At 40.2% G+C, this 20580-nt stretch overlaps 1 protein-coding gene across 2 annotated transcripts in view; it reads left to right on the top strand.

Moving 5' to 3' along the window:
* Window positions 1-4200: 4200 nt before the first annotated feature.
* RNGTT (RNA guanylyltransferase and 5'-phosphatase) overlaps window positions 4201-20580 on the top strand; it is a 184192-nt gene continuing 167812 nt past the window's right edge. Inside the window, exons 1-4 of one of the 2 annotated variants that reach the window (XM_075046597.1) lie at window positions 4201-4420; window positions 11800-11909; window positions 19186-19289; window positions 19420-19508. In XM_075046597.1, coding sequence (XP_074902698.1) covers window positions 4357-4420; window positions 11800-11909; window positions 19186-19289; window positions 19420-19508 — 367 coding nt within the window. In that variant the 5' untranslated portion in view covers window positions 4201-4356. Of the gene's footprint in view, window positions 4421-11273; window positions 11332-11799; window positions 11910-19185; window positions 19290-19419; window positions 19509-20580 lie in introns of those variants that run through there. The other variant, XM_075046598.1, reaches the window with a different exon arrangement.

Raw genomic sequence — 20580 nt, 5'->3', positions numbered from 1 at the left:
GCTTTGGTTTAGCAGCAATTTAGGATTTATTAATATTTTTGAGATAGATCACAAGATTAGGTTGCATGACTTGTAACAGTACTTAATTATGAGCCAATTTAGCAGAATGATTCAATGGAATTTGTTACAACCAAATTTGCGAAGTTAAAGATTCAAAAATGGCAAGGATGACCCGAAACTTACAGCAGGGTTGGAGGTTAAATCAAATCACACACATGCACAGACAGATAAAACAGTTCTGAAGGACACAGGCAGACAAAATAGCTCCAAACTAAATCACACAGAAACAGGCAAAATACTTCCAAACCAAACTGCAAATCCTCATGAAATCTACCCTGAGAGCCATCCCAGTTCAGGGGGAGATACTGAGTCACACAGCCCGCTGTGGTCTCATTCTCTGGGGGGGTCTCTCCTTGGATGGCTATTTATAGGGTCTCGAAATGATTGGCTTTGGTCATTGTTTTACATTCTGGCCACAGTCATCCTGATATACCATTCTGGGAGCAGATGGCCCGGGTGTGGCCAGGGGGTGCCTGGCACCCATAAATCTCTGCACTTGCAACCGAGATAACAGCACAATGGGAGGTTTTCCCAAAGCATGCATGACTTATCCTGAGATCTCAGAGTGGCTCGAGGGGCTGCACCACCACAGTTATATCATAGACTATTAAACCACTTGCAGTTGCTTTCTCAAAGCAATCCTTGAAAACAACGACTACAGCCACCTACGTGTTCCTTGTTCAAACACAGCATGTCGGCTTTTGAAAGTCACATGAAGACTAGAGGAACTAGGTGTCCTCTGCTGGTACATCAGGAAAAAGTCATCTTAACTATTAATGTCACAAAGTCAAGCAGGAAAGTATGTCCAGTCACAAAGACTGTTTGATGTCACACGCAAACATCATCCTATCACTGCGTAAATTGTCTCTGTCTAACAAGGCAAAGTCCGGTGCAACTATATATGGACAATACATAACGTCAGCTGTAAATAACCAAGTTCTCCAGACCAGGAGGAGACCTCACCAAGGCAGCACTAGAGCCAAGTTACGAGTAAACAGTCACTTGCAATCTGTATTGTATCTGTGAGAGGCAATGTAACAACATGTTCTCAAACATGTGAATACTCTACTATTCTGCCGGAGAATACCGGTCTTTTGGGTGACTGAATTTTCCCCATGTAATATTTCCTAAGGAATACACTGAACAATGATGACAGAAACAGGGATTATTCCCTGCTTCTATATTCCCTGTCCTATATTCCAGCTCTTAATGTCATATTTAGAGCATACTTACTCCTAAAATCTAGATGAAAACCACCATTACCCCGTCACCATCAACTGATCAACAGAACACCGCTCATCTTGCTCAATAGCAGCTGTGACATTGTTTTCTTAGGAAAAAAAAAAAAAAAGGAACCACCTGCTTCAGCATTTCTCACTCAGCAACTGGCTTCAAACTGTCATCGTGTTTGGTACCTGATGTGGAGCAAGATGGTATGTGGCAAACAGACCTAAGTGTCACAACTTAGTGTGAACTCCAGTGTGAAGGTGCTCTGCTGAATGGCTACTCACATTGCGCTGGTTTGCCAGAGGGACTTCCTCAACCCTGCTCAGCCAACCCCAGAACTGCCAAAAGGCTGAACTATGGATGATGCCTGGCTAAGCTCATTTTGGCTGTATGCTTCATTGTAACTCCCTACCTTGTATTTAAAATTCCAAATATTTTGTTTGCCTTGTGCATTGCTAAATAAAAACAGATGTGCATATCCTCCCAGTTTAACTATACATCTTTACACAGTATTTTTGCTCTGTATCTGTTGTTTTAAAAACATATTAGAATCTTAGAGCTAGATGACCAGAACAGAGATTATTACTCATTCATGATTTATTTTTGTACTCTTCTTCACCTCTGCAAATGGTTTCATTCCTAATTTTGCCATCCTGCTGACGTTACTGTACGTTGCTCCTAATTTACTGAAATCAGAAACTGAGTATCTTGCAGTTGTTCTTTACTTCTTGCTCTTTCTGAACACTCCCTGCACTCGTTTCACTTTCTTTTCTAGCTGGTCTTCGGCACCACCTGGTGTCTGACTGTCGCTTGTTTGTTCTGAAAAGCAAAAATCAGCACCTTATTTCAAACATCAGAGAGTAACGTTTTAATGGAAGTGTACTTAACGGTTAGGGAAAATAACATAAATAGTCTTTCACTGTAGCATGACTTTTAATTTTAGCTAGAATGAGAAGATTAATATCTGATGATGACAAAAGCCTTAGAGGACAAAACTCAGAAACTTCTAATGTAGTATGAGAACCTAATGACTCAGCTATGCAAACTACTTAACTGACTACCTCAATGAGAGGATATTCTAGAGAAGAAACTGTGTCTAATAAAATCTAGAGTGATAAAATGCAGCAGGAAACATAGTCACTGTATAATGAAGTTTGTCATAAATTCTAAACAGATCAAATTACTTCCCTTGTTTTCACCTACTGACTTCCAAAGGCAGCACACCTGGCCTATGGAAAAACAGAAAGTCCAGACAGAACAGTACTGAAATGTAATTAACTGTAAAATAAGCTAAAAAAAATTTAAAAATCTACTGCTGTTGTTTCCTCATGCTTCACTGAAGCCACCTGTACTGGTTTTGGCTGGGATAGTTAATTTTCTTCATAGTAGCTCACAGGGTGCTTGCATTTTAGATTTGTGATGAAAACAGTGCTGATAACACAGGGATGTCTTAGCTGATGCTGAACAGTGCTTAACAGCATCAAGGCCTTCTCTGCTTCTCACATCACCCCACCAGTGAGTAGGCTGCGGGTGCACTAGAATTTGGGAGGGGACACAGCCGGGACAGCTGACCCAAACTGACCAAAGGGATATTCATACCATATGATGTCATGCTCAGCAATAAAAACTGGGAGGAGGAGGAAGAGGGGACATTTGGAGTTACTGCATAACCACTGTGAGTGATGAAGCCCTGCTTTCCTGGAAATGGCTGAACACGTGCCTGCCAACAGGAAGTAGTGGATGAATTCCTTATTTTTCCTTATCTTTATCTCAACCCACGAATTTTCTCACTTTTACCCTTCCGATTCTCTCCCCCATCCCGCTGCAGGGGAGAGTGAGCAAGTGCCTGTGTGAAGCTTAGCTGCCTACTGGTGATAAACCATACCACCACCTTAGGTATTTCTTTCACGTAGGCAAACACTGCCAGGCAACAATTTTTCAACCGAGTCCACATAAGCAGACCACTTTAAGCCCACAGAGAATTTTCACAGGGATTCCGTAGAGAAACACAGTTTTTGTTACGTGAACCTATCTGCAAGCCTAATCTTTCTGGCCACGCTTTTTTACAAAAGAAAGAGAAGGCCCAGTGCAGAGGCATCTCTGCTACACTAGCAAACCTCTTACATGCAGACTAGGTCAGTTGTGCTATTAGCTGTAGCAGGGATCCATCTATTTCCACCTCCAGTCCCGGCTATAAGGGAACACCCAGGGAAAACTAACAGCGGGGCAAGCACGCCTGTCCAAGCCTCCAGCTGTTTTCAGCTCAGGACATTTCCCCGCTACTTCGGTAGCCTTCAGCCACCTTCTCTTCCAAGTGCCTGCCCAGTCTCCCCTGCAGCCCTCGCAAACTCTTCACACGCACGAGAGCCTTTGCCAGCGAGCCCCCAGCTCCGGCTCCTGCCGCACAAGCGGTCCCTCCACCTGCTTCCAACCCAGCCCCAGCGCCAGGCCTCGCTCGGCGGCAGCCCAGTCGGTGACCACCTCTCCTTCCAGGCTGAGGAGCCCTCGCCTCGGCTGCCCTCTCGGAGCGAAAAGCCCTCCTCGCTTTGCACCGGGAATCTTTCCCCGCCCCAACAGGCCTCGCGTCGGAGGGGAGGGAAAAGCAGCTCAGCCGACACCTCGGGCTTCTCTAGCCGCACAGCCCGGCACCGCCAAGCGCTCCCTCTCCCGCCACCCCCACAACGAGCGACAGGTCCCTCGGCCTCACACCCGCCGCGGAGCCCTTTCCCCTCACCCTCCTCCCGGGCCCCGCGCCGCCAGCGCCCTTCCCCGGGGCAGCCGCAGGGCCGGCCGCCCACCACCCCCCCACCCCCACCTCCCCCCGGCGCCGCTCAGCCCCGGGCCCCGGCCCGGAAGCGGAAGCGGCCGCGGCCGCCGCGGTGCGCTGTGGGCCGGCGGCGGCTGAGGCGGAGCTGGGTCTGAATGAAGGCGCCGCGGGCGAGGGGCCGCCGGCGCCGCTGAGCGCCCCGGGGCCGCGCCCGCCCCGCACCCCGCGCCCCCTCCCTCCCCTTCCCCTCTCCCCCCCCCCCCCACTCCCCGTCGGCGGGCAGCGGCCGCCCGGGCCCCGCCATGTCCTACAACAAGATCCCGCCGCGCTGGCTCCACTGCCCCAGGAGGGGGCAGCCCGTGGCAGGTGAGCGCCCGGTCCGGCCCGGCCCGGTCCTGCTCTGCCCCGCGGCGGCAGCGGGGACGACCCCCTCCCCTCCGCTGCGCTCCCCTGCCCGCCGGTCCCGGCCCGCCACCCCCCCCCCCCCCGCTCCTCCTCAGCGCCGTGAGGCGGGCGGGGGCCTCCTCGGGGCCGCCGCGGCCCCTCGCCCTCCGGCCCGGCCGGGGCTCTTTGTCCCGCGGCCGCGGGGGGCGCCGGGCGGCCCTTCCCGCCCCCCCCCCCCGACCTCCCTGGGCCCGGTGTTCGTCCCGGAGCTGACTTGCCGTAGGGCGGTTGTTTTCCCTAAAGCCCGGCCCGCAGCGGGGCTTTGCTTTCAGCGCGGGGGCTCGCCCGCCCGCCCGCTCTTCGGCTGGTGCAGCCCATGAAACCGATTCGCCCCGGCTCCCTTGCAGGGGTACAGGCCCCCTCCTGCTCTTGGGAGCCTTCATGCTGGGTTCTTGCTTCGCACCGGTTAGGTTTAGGGCTGAAAACTTCCCGTCCGTCACGTCTGATGAGAGAGACGGCAGCTGGACGTGCAGAAGCTGCCGTACTGGAGCATACCTCAGCCCTGACGAGTCCCTTGTGCAGCCTCTTCCTTGGTTTTTTTTTCGTTTTTTTTTTCCGTGAAGGCTCTGGTGTTTATTATCAGTGTTGATCTGGGCCGACTGATGGTGATCTGTCAGTCACTGGTGTGTTCCTAAGCTGTTTAGCTGGAGGATGAGTTCAAGTGTTGTACTCTGAAGTTCCATGTGTATTTCAGGTTTTGTCAGTGATTGCTGTCATCTTGGATGCTCTTACTCGTAACATGCTGTCTGTCTCGATTGTTGCTAGGTATCTAGCCTTGCTGGCATCTAGTGGCAGCGAATTAGGTATCATGTAAACACACGCTTTTTGATTGTGAGTTAACTACCATACTGACCTCAGATGCATGTTTCCCCTGCTGCCTGGTTTGAGATAGAGTAAACAAACTTTGCTCTTTGCAGTTTTCTCAAGTTCTTCTTTCCCTTATAAGGTAAGCTAAGGTAAGCAATTCCAACCCCCAGGGTTTTTTACCACAATATTTTCTAGTTTTCACTCCTTTCATCTTCCTTTCTGTGATAATTTAAAGGTATTTTTTCAAAATAGAGCACTTGCTGCTCAGCATGCTATTCTAGATGGCACTGTGCCATGATTTGCTTAGTAGTTACAACTCCTGCGTTTTCTATCCCACGTTTCCACATCGTATTACGTTTTTTTGGCGGCGGTTGGTTGTGGAACTGAAGACACTGATGACTGCTTACAGGTTTATTTAGAACCTGGTGAGACATCTCAGTAGGCTTAATCTTCCCATCAGTATGCGTTTTTTGACATTTATCAGTATTTAATTTCAGTTGTTCATTTTGTGGGTTACTGCTTTCCCTCAGGTTCCTTATATTTCTCTGAACTTGACTCAATTAAATAACAGCATTGTATTGCTCATCTCCATTATCTCTTTTTCCTGATCGCTGGCAAATGCATTGCTTTGTATCTAATAGGAGATTTGATAGCCTAAGTTGTTAGTCTTTGACCATGACAAATGTAGACTAATGACTCTTTATTCTTTGTTTTTCTTCTCAGCAAGTTCTTGATCTCTAGAAGTTGTCGCTTTGTGTTTGTTTGTCTTTTAAGCAGTGGCTTCTCAAAAATAGCAATATAGAGTAGGCAAGAATGCAGGTCATCAGCATGTCATCTGCTGTGCCATCAGAGTGTGTGTGTTTGTTTATTCAGTAACTGCAAGGTAATTCTTTTCCATTCTGTGCGATCATGCACAAGAAGTTACTGCACAAAAAAAAAAAAAAAAAAAGGAAAGCATGTGGTTCATTTCTTTGCCTGCTTTATCTTAATGTATTATTACATTAGTTCACCTGATTTTTAGTTTTTTAGTGTTTACAACTTACCAAAAGTCATCGTAGGCCGCTTCTCTCCTTTTTTGCTGTTTTACATTCAAAGACATCTAACAGTTTTGTTGAGAGATAATTTTTATTGTATTGATGTTGGCACTGTCTCCGAAATTTATTATATTCTAGTTTTTATTAGAATTTCAGTCAAATTTCTAAGCATCTGTGCATAACTTTATTCCCATCTGAATGTCGCTGAACAAAGTTTGCCTGGTTTCTGTTGACCAATATTCATCAAATGTTTGGTCATGACCCTCTTGTCTTATGGTTGTGGCATCTAGAATTTCTAGGTGACCTCAAATGCAAGTACTAACGAGGCCTGGAGCTCTTCTATTGGTGAGATTGGCTTCATTCAGGTTAACAGTAGCCTTCATTCTGAACAAGGTGCATTGATCTACGTCTCCCATTATTTTCCAGTTTACTTCTTTAAATATTGGTGTTTTTCTGCCACTTTCTGGTTCTGGCAGTTCTTCAGGATGGCACATTTTTACATTTATTGCATTGTGGTAGCACCTCAGTCATGTACTTGATGAAAATAGCTTTCTCTGAACTCTTAGATCTGAAGTGATCAGGTTGCTTCAGCCTTACTGCCTTGGTATCACCATGTCTGCAGGTACCTACTTTTTATAACCACCGAAAACCCAGTCCATTTTGGTTTTGCCATGGAAAGTGCTAGCAAGATACTGAAGAAAAGACATGAGAAGTGTCTTCCAGTGTCTTTCAGTCTCCTTCTGTTGATCTATGTCAGTTAATCCAGTTCTAGGCATACCTGCAGCATGCAGAACAGTGAGATATTATTAAAAACATCCATATTGCCTATGGTTGTAGAGATAGCACCTTAAATAGAAGAGCAGTGCCCGTGGTTCAGGAAGTTGCTCAGGTATAGCTTGTTGCAGCTGGGGAGAATAATCTGGTGATGGATTGTCATTGTCATTGTTTTACACTCTTTCTTAGGCAACTGTCGTTGACCTGGTTTGGTGATGAGATACTAGGTGAAATGGATGCTTTGACTCAGCATAGTTGACTATTTCATTTTGTTCAAATTTCCCTTTCTTAACCTTAGTCACTTTACACAGTCTAGCCTTCCTAATCAATGCTCAATCTAAACATACCATGGTCATACACAATTAGTGGCTACTGTTACTTACTGAGTTGATAGCTTCATGTCACAGAAAATTAGACTAAATTAAGGGTAACTTTTCCACTGGTATGCTGTAGAATTTTGAGATAAAAAATGTCCCCAAATTAGAGCATGTATATGTAGGAAATGTGACGTCTTATGTTGTTCACTTTGATTTCTCTCAGATTTATCCACTTGATGTCTATGTTCTGACATACTGGGCTCTTATTTTTAGAATTTTTACGTATTTTTCAGCCTAAGGAAATGCCATCTGTTATACAGGTAACTAATTTGGAACGTGGTTTTTAATACCCACTTTCTGAAACTATTTGACAAATTCGAACTTAATTGTGGAAGTCAAGTGTCAAGGTTCCGGTAACATTTTGAAGTTAATTTGAAAATATGATTGAGGAGTTCCAATTATTATCCTAATCTAGTTTAGATACACTAATGACTTGGGATGCTTTGATGCCCATGTAAAATATCACCTTGTTACTGTCAGATCATCTAGTTCAACATAAAGAATTGATTAATCTTCAAATGCTTATGCATGGAGGCTTGAGTTGAGTTGCAATCAGTTTTTACTACATCACTTCTTCAGCATAAGATGTAGGGCAAAACTCTTGCAGAGATTGTAGCTACTGCTTCATTTGTACTCGTGCATATTACTCAGAGAGGTTAGAAATCTTTCTTAGAATTAAAGCTTCGATTTTCTGTAGCTTAATGACACTTGCCTGAAAGGGACTTACATGCACGCGGGGAAGGATTTTCAAGCTTCTGTACAAAGACCAAATAGCAAATTTGCCAGGTAGGGCAATTTGGTTTTCTGTTGTAAGAGGAACACAATATGAGATCGCATTCAAGATCTTTAATACCTGTGTAGCAGTCACAATTTAGAAAAAAACAAGAATGTAAACTAGGACAATAGTGCTTACTGCGTAGGTATAATGTGAAATTATATTGCAGAGAAATGTAATTCATTTAAAAAAACCAAAACAAAACCCAAAGGGAACAAAAAAAACCAACAAACCAAACAAGATCCCAGAGCCATTGTTTTCATAATCTGATTACAAAATTTTCCTAAATCGGAACCAAATTACATGAATTCAACTGCTCTCTTCTAACCTTGGCAGGTAGCTTGTTTGCTGCCATATAAGCTCTGTTTCTCAATGATACCACCAAATTGGAATTTGTAGAAGTTGGGCACCTAAATTCTTCCAAAGATCTGGATTTGATCTTTGGAAGTGATAGTAAATGGGCTCTATTAAACTGCTTGTCACTTCCACAGCTGTGTAAAGGTGTTTAAATGCTGCAGGGGATGCTGACTAGACTACTTTGTCTGTCTTTTCTTGGTGATGAACAGGAATGTATTATGGTTGCTCAGGACGAAATCAGAGTGAAAATCAGACACTAAATCAAGGTCCACTACTGAGAAGAGAATAAACATGTTCGTTTTCTGTTCTAGAAGGTGGAGAACAGGAGAGTCTTCAGTGCGATTGTACTGTCTCTCATCGAATGCTAGAGGAAACGATCTTAACCTCCAGGCACTGTTTTCCAACTCTACTCTCTTTTCCCAGCTTCTCATAAAGGATGGTAGTTTTTTATGTATCCATTGACTCTTTTGTCAGTCGAGCTCCTTTTCTTGAATGCCTTGGCTAAAAAAAGTTCAGTTACATTCTTCATGTTCTGTAATGGATGAATGGATGTATTAGGATAGGCGTGGCAAATGGCAAAGTTAAAAATTTTCAAGCATGCTTGGTGTTTTGCAAAACTTACGGTGATGATAGATTTTTGCATTAAAATAATCCAAAATTAGGATTTGCCTAATCAGTCTGTACAGAGGAAGATTACAAGTTAATGTGGAAGGGTTAATAGTGAGCGAGAGAAGCTGAATGATAGTGTTGAAGGTGACAAGGAACACAAAGAAGCAAGAAAATTAAAGTAGATGGATCAAGAAATGGGGAAATGGAGGGGAGGTAGCCAACCCAACAGCCATGACCAGGGAGGAGGATGTATAACTGGTGGAATGAAAAGGCACAGGGAAGTAAAGTGAAGTTAGGAGTTTTTCTAATGGTCAAATAAGTTGAAGTGACTATAAATTTATTACTGTTTAATGTGTACATTGACTATATGACTGAATAACTCTCCTTTTAGCTGTAAAGCTTGGAATGGTCTCAGACAAGTGTAACAGTGAGGGTGTTCCTCATGTTGTTGATTAATGTCAAACCTGAGCTAACAAGTTGCGTAAAGCTTCTCAGTTTCCGTAACTATCTGTCTTCTGTGGTTTATAATGTCTCTTTCCTAGAAGTTGAATGCTTATTTCAGACTATATAAGATGTTTTGATAGAAGTTAAGGCTACAAAGAACTCTACAAACTTTGATTTATTGAATAGAGAAACCTCTCAGCAGCATTCATTTAATAAAAATGGTATGCGTTTTTCTATTTTTACAAAGATTAGTGAGCTTCTCTCTCAAAACTTGATTTCTAGCTGGATACAATGGGTGTTTTAGTGTCTCTTCATTCCATGTGGTTTTGTTTTGCTGAAAACAAGACTATTTTGTTTCTTTTATTATGAGGAAATGTTCTGTCTTGATGAGAAAGCAGTATTTTCCTGAGTATTTTAGAAGAATTTTTTAGGATTAGTGCTGGGTGTGCTGGTTCACTTGAGGATCTGAAACTGAACATTTAAATACTGTGTAAAGACTAGTGGATTGTGGCTGTTACTCTACATTACACAGCTGAACAGATGCATCAGACAGTTTAAGGAATAGTATAGAAAGGTGTTATCTTTTCCCTTAGTTCAAAATATCTTGTGGGTATTTGTGTTTCTAAATAGGAAAAGCTTTTTAGAAGTTACTGAAGTTTAAAAAAAAAAAGTAATTGTGTATAGAATGAACTGGTTCCCCCCCCCCCCCCCCAGGAAATAGGTAAGTTAAGTGCTATTAGAAGCATCTTGGAAATATAATTTGACAACATCAGGATCTAGCAGCACTTTTTTTCCTGGAAGATTTATGTCTGGTGCTCTAATTTGGAGTTCTTCCTGCACTGAAAAAACCATTTCTGCTGCTCTTCTGCTCTGCTATACAACTACATGGTTGCATTTCCTTTGGTTTTAGAAGGACTATCTTTTTAACAGCACGGGAACAGTTTTATTTTAAAAAAAAGGGAGCAGAGTTCTGGGGCACTATTTTTTTTTTTTTATTTTCTTGGGGGAGGGTTTATTTGATTGGTCTTGGGATATAATTCATTTACATATTTTCAGAGCTATTTGGAAATGCTGAAGTTCTCCCAGTTTTACTCCCTGCCTGTATCATTAACCTTGGTGTGGCTGGGCAGTTACACCAGGTCTCTTTCTTACTGTCGCTTTGCATTCATTTTCCACAACTAACTGCGGTGCAGGATCCCAGGTATGTGTGGGAGGAGGTGTGCTGCTTCCCAGGCAGACGTGGTGGCGGTGACCTGAGCTCTAGGTTTTTCTCTGTTTAGAAGCGCAGGAAGAGCTGTTGGGTCAGTACATGCTGCTCAGATACCTGTTCCTGCTGCACTTGGAGGGAAAGGCTTGACTGTAGCTTGCTGGGGTTCAGAAAGAGCGAGCTAGAGATCTCTAATGAGATTATTTCAGATATTCTGTGGTGGATGTGATGGATGAAAAATAAAATAAATACTAAAAAAAATTTTGGGTTTCTAGGGAGTGATGGATGTAGTCCAGGAAGTACTAATTCTGGTCAAGTGTTTGTTGTGGTCTTCTAACTTCCCCAATGTCTGAATAGCACATAGGTGTTGTGTTTCGGAGGGAAGGTTGACACTGCCGCAGAACTCTTCCAACAAGCCTTAAGGAGCATGTCAGAAGGATCTGTTGTGCGTAGGTGTTCTGGATCAAATGCAATTTTTTTGCAGCGATCTTTACTGTGTTTTATATTTGCAGGTAGTCAAAGCTGATATTTACATGGTTGGGTAACAAACTGTCATTTAAAGTGCTATTTTCATGTTTTTAACTGTAACGAGTTTAAATTTTCTCTATTCTGTTATGCACTATGACTTGGCAGCTTAAACCACATTAAAAGCTAGCTAAAAATGTTAAATTACTTTTTTTTAGATAAGCTGATCTGACCTGTATTTCTTTTAATCTTCTAAACTTACTTGTGAATTCTGAGAACTCATAACTAAAGAATATTCTAATTCAACTGTTGCTGATGCTTTTCCTGTGATTATTTTTCAATGAAGGTGAACCTCTAAATCTGCTCAGCATGTTGCTTTGAAATTGCTAAGTTCTAAGTGTACATATAGATGAGTATATGTAAAATACTGCAAATTTGATTATCTTTCATAGGGAAGTTTTTACCTTTGAAGACAATGTTAGGACCAAGATATGATGAACAGGTTGCTGAAGAAAATCGTTTTCACCCGAGTATGTTATCCAACTACTTAAAGAGTCTGAAGGTAAAGTTAAATTTTCTAGTAATTGAAACATTACTTTCATTGTTAATGTTTATTCAAATGTTACTTTTCAGATTTAAGAAAAAAGTGGTTGATGGCTTCCTTTGAGACATCTGTACAGAAAAGTTATTTTTTTGTTTATATTTTCAGGTTTTCTTTGCAACTCCTAAATTTCCAAAAGTATTTTCTTGTAGGCAAGAATTGTGCAAAGTCCACCAGCTCATTCACTGTATTAGCAGCAAGAATCTCACTCTTCTCTGTTATTACTGTTGCGTCTTGGAGAGATGTCATCGTAAAATTCAGATAGTCGATGAGTTTGTAGTTTTACAAATGTCTCTTGTGTATGGATATGTTAAGTTGCAATTTCGTTTATAGGAGTGAAAGCATTTAAAAGTGAAAGGAGAATTTCATAGAACTCTTCTGTAGTTTCAATGCATAATTTTCTTCTTTTGATGCATAGAATGCTTTATGGTATCTAACCAGTCATACCCAAGTATGGAAGAAATCAATTTATGGGTTTTATCCAGTAACTTCTTAGTGAAAAAAAAATGCATTAAACAGAAAAAAATTTTAGGAGGATGGACTGGGACCCAGGAAGGTGGGTGGATGCCTTTATCATTGGGTTACAGAGTTGTGTTACTGGTTTACTTCTTCATTCTCTGTTTCACTCATTTCTGTCTGTCCATTTCAATTTGCATGTTGTTCTGCACTGTAGCACAGCTTTGACAATAAAGGTGGGGAACAGGACCTTTCCAGCCTTTCATGTAGGTCTGTGAAGTGTTGTGCCCAGTCCAGTGCATCTGGAGATGTGGGAAATGGGATTTTGAACCTCCTAGGCAAAGGCAGGCCTACAAACTAATTCTTTTAATCTTTTTATTAAACTGTTATATAAAAGGTTAGCACCATCTTTTTTTTTGACTGTTCCATGAAACTAATTATGCTAGTGATATTTTTTCTGTGTTTTTTTTTGTTTTTGCTGTTGATCTAAGTTAAATTAATTCTGAATTTGTTTAGCAATATCAGAGCTTAAACATCAGAAGAGTCAGGTGACTAAAATATGGGAATCTTCATTTTATGAATCTTATTTAGGCTTAGGTATGAACTAGACTGTGAGCTACTCAGTGTAGCAGTGATAGAAGTACCTGTGGGCTAATGTGATAAGAAGGTACTATCAGTGAGGCATATGTGCCTGTTTTCAGGTGCTTGAATTGGTAGGATTTTTCTTGTTTGAATTCTTGGATCTATGCATATAAATTCTACTTGAGCTCCTCTTTTATGCATTATGTTGGTTTTGACTCTGACCGGCTTTAATGGGCATACCTAGAAATTTTCCAAAACCAATCTGTTTCATGGTTTAAAGTAATTTAAAATTCTGCATCTATTTTGAAGTTAGAGAACTTCAGAGACTTACTCAGAATTTCTATTTGCTTGTTAGTGGTCTGTCACCAAAAAAGAAATCATGGTGAGCCTTCATAGCCTTTCCACTAGGCACATCAGTCAGTTCTGTTGCAATACTACAAATTTGTAATGTCTTGAGTGACATCAGATGGTTAGAATCTGATAGTACAATTACTAGCAAGACAATCCCCACTTATGTTTTGGTAATTTTGGTTAACAAGCAGAACGCATAATTTCTCTCAAACTCCCTGCTCTCATCATATCTATTATATTGTCTTGAACCCTGATATTGTTGCTAAATGTTTCCTATTTGAAAACACAATTTTTTATTTGCCGAGATATGCAGTGGATCACTGAAGTGCTATATTTGTAGAACAGCAGTTTACCAACAATCTGGCAATGAGATGAACGTGCAATTGAGGAGAACTTGGATTTTCCCAAGGCAAAAGTACCTCACTGTGCATGGTTCTAATCATTTTACTGCAGTGTGTTTTACTGCTAGTGCTTTGCAGAATGAATCACTTCTGAAACCTCGTTATTACTTAAGTCCATATAATTTATCTCCCAAATAAGAGACTTCAGCAGAAACTTTTACGTCTGGATTTTGGTAATAGTAAGATATTGCTGGTACCACAGGTTTTTGAAGGTACCAGTTCAGCATTTAAGACAATATCTGTCTGGGAGGAACTTTCTTGAACAAACTTCCTGTGTGAGTCCTTTTTCTCATGGAGCTGGTTGCTGAAAATCTGAATGGTAGAAACTGATGTGATAAGGAATAGCAACCCCATTTTTCTGATTGCCAATATTGACATAGTATCTTAATGGTCTCATAAAAAAAATTTGCAGGAGCAATTGGTGACAGTGTGAATAATTTTATTTTTTTTGTTTCTTTCTTGAGTAGGTAGGTTAGTACTGTTTATGCTTTATAAAAGGCAGTTTTATTTCTGTTATGAAGAGCTAGGACATCAGTTAGCTCAAAAGAATGTTTGGGCAATTAGCATGCTCAAGTTACAATATTCCTATTAGGAAAACTAGTTTTCAGCCACATTATTGTTTTCATGGAGAAATTCAATCACTAATTTAAAATATTTTCCTCAAATAAGAAATGCAAGAAAAAAATCCTGGCACTCGAGAGAATTCAGTGTATTGTAGTATGCCCTCTCCCTCCTGGGGAGGATGTTTTCAAGTTCCAGCTTCTAATGAGAAACTTCTGGGGTTATACAAGGGGAACCTAGCTAAGCCCATTTAATTACACAGCAGCAGAAGAGCACATGCATAAGGCATTAATAGCTGGATATGTGAGAAAGTGAGGAGGAAGGCTTTTATAACTGTAGGAGGACATGGAGGGCCTGGCCAAAATAAGTATGAGTAGAATGGAGGTGGTGTGAAGATCTTGGTATTATTGTATGTAGAACATGAGAATTTCAAGCTATTGATGAGCTGCTTTTCCTTCTATCCGGTCATCTTTTACAATTAGAAGCAAGAAAAATAACTAGTTTCAATTGTCTTTCAATGTGGTGTCTAAGATTGTAGTGTTGTAACAGTCCTTGTAAGAAATAAATGTATGTTTTAGTGAGAAGTTGCTCAACAACTGAAAATTAGTCTTTCTTCCAGAGCTGTGTCATTCAATGGGTGTGGTGGACTGAAAGATGTGATTCATGCAAAACATTGACCGGAAAAACATTTTTTCCAGTGGGTGACTATCTATTTTAGCTTAGGTATTCTTTAAAAAAATCAGCTTCTATTAAGAACTTTCTAGGAGCAAACTTAGGAGAGCATGACTGAGAGGATGACTGTAATGACCGGTGTCATGTCAGGGTTTCAAGCAGAGCAAAGCCCCTGTGTGATGAATGTATGTGTACTAGAATCTGTTCTATAGGAGAGAATTGTCATCATCAGGACAAGCGTAGTATAACCCCAGTTCAGTGACTGAAATGTTTCAATTCCTGTGGTACTAGTATTTTTTTGCATGGATTTTTGGAACATCATAATTGTATACTTGATTATGTTACATAATCCCCTGGCTTTTTTAAAATTTCTTTATCTTCTTCTTTTGCCTTGCAGTCTCTAAATTGTAGTGTGTTACATGCAGCTAGTGCCATGAATTGAGAGCACAAATGTTTATGCTTTCTGTAAAGCAAGGAAACTGCTTTCAGGCCTTATATGCTTTATATGCCCTACATGCTTTTATAGCTTTGGCTAAATTATATCGGATGCCTGTTTGGTTTACTGCTCCATGAAATGTGTGAGGAACAGTGTCACTTCACAAGATCTTCACTTATATATGATTGAAATGATTCGTAATAATGGCAAAGGAATAGCAGGCCAGAAATCCTAGAGTCCTGTAGTTCAGAATTTCCTCTCTAGTAGACACTTTGCTATATTTCATTCTCCTATTCAGATTAAATGCAATGTTTCAAATGCTTGGTGACACTTTGGGTCTGAAGTACATTGTAGTGTTCTCGTGGTTTAACCCCAGCCGGTAACTGAGCACCACACAGCCGCTCACTCGCTTCCCCTCCACCCAGTGGGATGGGAGAGAGAATCAGGGGAAAAAAAAAAAAAAGTAAAACTCATGGGTTGAGATAGGGACAGTTTAATAGAACAGAAAGGAAGAAAATAATAATAACAGTAAAAAATGACAATAATAATAATGAAAGAAATGAAATATACAAAACAAGTGATGCACAATGCAATTGCTTACCACTCGCCAAACGATGCCCAGTTATAACGTTCCCGAGCAGTGATGCCCCCAGGCCAGCTCCCCCCAGTTTATATGCTGGGCATGACATCACATGGTATGGAATACCCGTTTGGCCAGTTTGGGTCAGCTGTCCTGGCTGTGTCCTGTGCCAACTTCTTGTGCCCCTCCAGCTTTCTTGCTGGCTGGGCATGAGAAGCTGAAAAATCCTTGACTTAGTATAAACACTACTTAGCAACAACTGAAAACATCAGTGTGTTATCAACATTCTTCTCGTACTGAATCAACTGTTCTCATGGCTTCTACATGTCAGTCAGGAAACTGAAATCTGTAAGCGAGTATGTTTAAAAGAGTAATTTCTAAAAGTTGAGAGAAAACCATGTGAGTATTCTTTGAGCTTAAAAGCTTGCCATAAAATTAAATTTTTGTGCTTTCAAACATCTCAGTGATAATTCTTCATTGTAGCAGGAGTTTGGGGAAGTTTGGAGGCTTCTGGTGGGAACATTTGAAGCTGCTGGTATTCGAGAACAGTGGGGTTGGGAATTGGCTTTGAGTTTTTAACACTAAAATGGAATGGTATCTCTTCTGCTTTTGGATGGGAGGATGTGAAACTATGTTCTGCAAATCACTTGCATTTCTTCTTGCAGCTCTCCTTTAACAATTTGATATATTAAAGTGTTACCTTTTAATCTGTCTTCAGGCTATTATTAAAGGTTGTTTTCCTCACAGTTCTTTTTCCCTTTCTCCAGATTGTTAGATGATACAGTATTTTTTTCAAGAGCAATTCACATTTTGAAATGTCTTCTTTCTTACTAGACTGGAACTGAATGCAAAAACCTTTACTTTAAAATGATGTTTTCGTTAAATCTTAATCTTACTTTGAAAATGTTTTTCCCCTTAGCTGAGGACATCTTGGAAGCGTTAACACCTAACCTCGTATTGTACATAAAAGAATAGGTTATCAAGCTGAGCTATGTAGAAGTTGGGGAGGAGGGTAGTTAGGCGGCCATTTATGTGGCTTCATAGTCTAGAGCTCTCTGGTGAAAACTCACCTGATTGTCATATCAGTCTTTTTTTGCCAACTCTAACCACACTGCTGATAGGGTGCAGAACATAGAGGCAGATTCTTATGCTTCTTGGGGGGCATGGCATGTTACTGGAAGATACTCTGTGGATTCCTGACAGTCACCTAGAAGTACTGGTATTGGAATATGTCATTCTCTGAACAGTTATTTTGAACTGGTTTATGTCAGTGTCATAGTGTTACAGACCTACAGTGTGTAGCACCTGGAAATTTTGTGTTGTCTTACTTGTGAATTAAGTAGTCTTTGAGATATTTGCTAAATACTGTTGAGAATGGAGGGGGAGGAAAGTAATCATTGAATTAATTGCCTTTTGTATACTTTTTACAGCATTAATCACTGGCCAGTATGCTGTCAGTCTGTATGTTTAACAGCTCAGTTGACACTAAATATTTGAAGTTTTGGGTGATGTAACATTGTTTTCAGGTGGACCCCTATTGAGGTAGCTTGTATTTCTGCAAAACACACTAATAAAAGGAAATAAAGCATTCTGAATACAATATACAAAGTTGAAGTAAACAAGGAGAAATTCAGAACTGATTTGGGTATTACACTACAAATGCTTAACACTGCTGATATAACATGATGCTTTTTAATATCTGATAAAGTATTATGAAAGTATAGAAGTATTATAAAAGTATTATGAAAGTATATAATCAGCACTTGGAATACCATGGATAACTACCTCTGTAGATAATTGGAAATCTGTCTTTGGGGTCTACTGAACCACATATCTAATCCATGTGAAGCAGCTGTTTCTGAACTGTATTCCAGTTATAATTGGAATTTATCTTTTCTGAATTGTCTGGAAGCAGTGTTTTAATTTGTAATTCTTCCAACTGCACTGCTAAATTATTGCCAATCTGTTGACCTTAAGGTGGATAAAACCTGATCAAAATCCTGTTTATGAGTTTGTGCTGGAGTATTAAATATATTGAAGATGAAGTGTTCTTCTGTGTTTTTGCATGCATAACATGCTTCAGTGTTAATGTATTTTTAAGTGCACTATTGATGTATCTTTAAAAAAGACAAAGTTATAGAACAAGAATTTTGCTAAACTACCACTCTTACAATGCCTTTTAAAAAGACATCTGGTTTCATGGTGAGGATCCTACTTGAAAGCATGACATTCAGCATTTTGACCAAAAGCAATTACTTGCACTTATAAGGCAGGAAACCAGGAATACCTTCAGTACACAGGTGTGTTAGTGAGCTGGTTTTGCACAGTAATACTGGCAGGTTTATGGTTGGTGGAAATTTTGTTTAGACCAAGGATCAGTAGGATGCACTTTGCTGATGCTCTCTGTGTTGGATGCCACCTAGTGGTATTTCTGCTTTCCATCTTGCTTTTTAAAAACAATAACTTCCACAAGGCTGCTTTAAAAGACCTATTTTACAGCTATAAAAATCAAAGACTAAGAAAGTAAGTTCCTGCACAAGGGGACGCGTTAGGGTAGAGTGGGCAAGGGAGCCTGAATTAGGTACATCCTAACATCTGAGTGGTTGACACTGCCATCTTACTTACTGACAGCATCTTCGAAGATTTCAAGTTGTTTCACTTATTAGCTTTGAATAAAATGTTTCTGAGAATTTAAAGGAATTTTGGTTTAAATTTGAAAATGTGTTCATTTGGTTTGCATTCTAATGGATGGGTAAATTGAGTTATTTTTTCTGAGAGTATACTTACATATAAGTCTCAGTAGTTAATTTTTCTTATGGTACTTCTGCTGTGCCAGTGTTTAATATTGTTCTACCTAAAGTGTAAGAGCACCTGATTTTACCTTATTTGTCTTTTAACATGTTAAAATAATTCTTTATCAGATACTTTCCTGCTGTTAGCAGATCTTTCCTGTTTAGAAACATTGATGGGAACAAACTGAAGTTTTTGAATTGATGGCTAGTGCTTATCAGACACCAGCTTTCACAGAGAAACACAGATGACTGTGATGGTGGTAAAATATAGATTTTTGTGAACAAATGCAATATTTAAGAATTTTTGAACTTGCAACTGTAGATTGCTTTTAATTTGGATATTATTAGCCATTGAGTGTTTATGCACTGATATTTGAACCATATATATGTTTACTTTTTTTTTAAGGTTAAAATGGGTTTACTGGTAGACTTGACCAACACCACTAGATTCTATGACAGGAATGATATAGAGAAAGAGGGGATTAAATATATAAAGCTCCAGTGTAAAGGGTAAGTTGTCTGCACTTTTTTAATATTTAGCTTTTAATTTGAAAGATCACACTGAAGTAATTAATCTTTTTCTTTATCTCTTCTCTTTCCCCTAGCTGTCTCCTAATCTGTGTGTTCTTGTGTTTTTCAGGCATGGTGAGTGCCCTACACCTGAGAATACAGAAACATTTATCCGTGTATGTGAACACTTCAGTGATAAGAACCCCTCAGAGCTTATAGGTATGTCTTCTTATATCCATTATATCCATCTTAAATTAACAGTAAAAACTAATGATAGATATATTTCATATTTACTCATAACTGCAGCCTCTTATTCTTAAAAATCTAAGCAAAGGAATTTTCTCAGTATTATTGATGACTGATCCCACTCACTCTCATTTAGCAGTTCCTCATTTTTCACTCTCCTTTTGCAGTTCCTCCACTTGGTCCACCAACAGTTTTTCAGAACCTGAAATATTGTTGTGGTCAGCAATTTATATGGTGCATGGGTAGCATGGTGATACCCTATAAATAGCAGACCCATTTAACTGGTATTTCATCTTTTAAAATGCCATTTTTAGTGTTGAGTCACTTTTTGACTTCTATGAATTTTGGAATGTTCTTTCATTATTTAGATTGTTTCACATCTATGGGAAAAAAAAGCCAATTAGAAAGAGTCAGGTTTAGGCTTTCATAGTAAAAGAGAAATATTGAGATTTTCCATTTCACTTCCATGAATTGCTGAAAAGTTGTTTCTGGTTCTGGACACTTGTTTCCTCTGACAGAGCATCAGAGGGACTGGTGTGGAGGATGTTTTTATCAAAAGCAAAAGCAGTCTGCAGCAGTGATAGTACTGCACCCTGTGTGATCTTTCCCTTCCAAGCTGTTGGTCTCATTGCTGAAATGCTTCTTATCTTTGTCTTGTGTATAAAATTATTGACTTAACCTTCTTGGTAGCAGTAACAGCTGCAGGACTTAACAATAACGATTGTGTGCAATTTCATTTCCAATGTCAAGATTAGATATGAAAGGAGACTGAAATGTGAATAAGTGAACAAAATTTTCTATTCAGCTAGAACAATATAGGATGGAAACTAGTTTTGCAACTTGAAGGACTGGAGTATGCCTGCCAACCTTAAGGAAACAAAATGCAAAAATTTTCTTAAGCAGAAAACAAAGGAGAAATGATTGCTGGGAACAAGTTCTGTAAGGAAGCTAAAATTCATTTTATTTGATGAAAGTTACACCGTTTTTAGTATTATTAAAAGGTTAGAATGGATGAATCTAAGAAATTCGTGGTAGTTTTTGCCTT

Source organism: Buteo buteo, chromosome 15 (genome assembly GCF_964188355.1).
Source record: "Buteo buteo chromosome 15, bButBut1.hap1.1, whole genome shotgun sequence".
Taxonomy (NCBI): Eukaryota; Metazoa; Chordata; class Aves; order Accipitriformes; family Accipitridae; genus Buteo; species Buteo buteo.
This window is presented reverse-complemented; position numbering and strand designations above follow the sequence as displayed.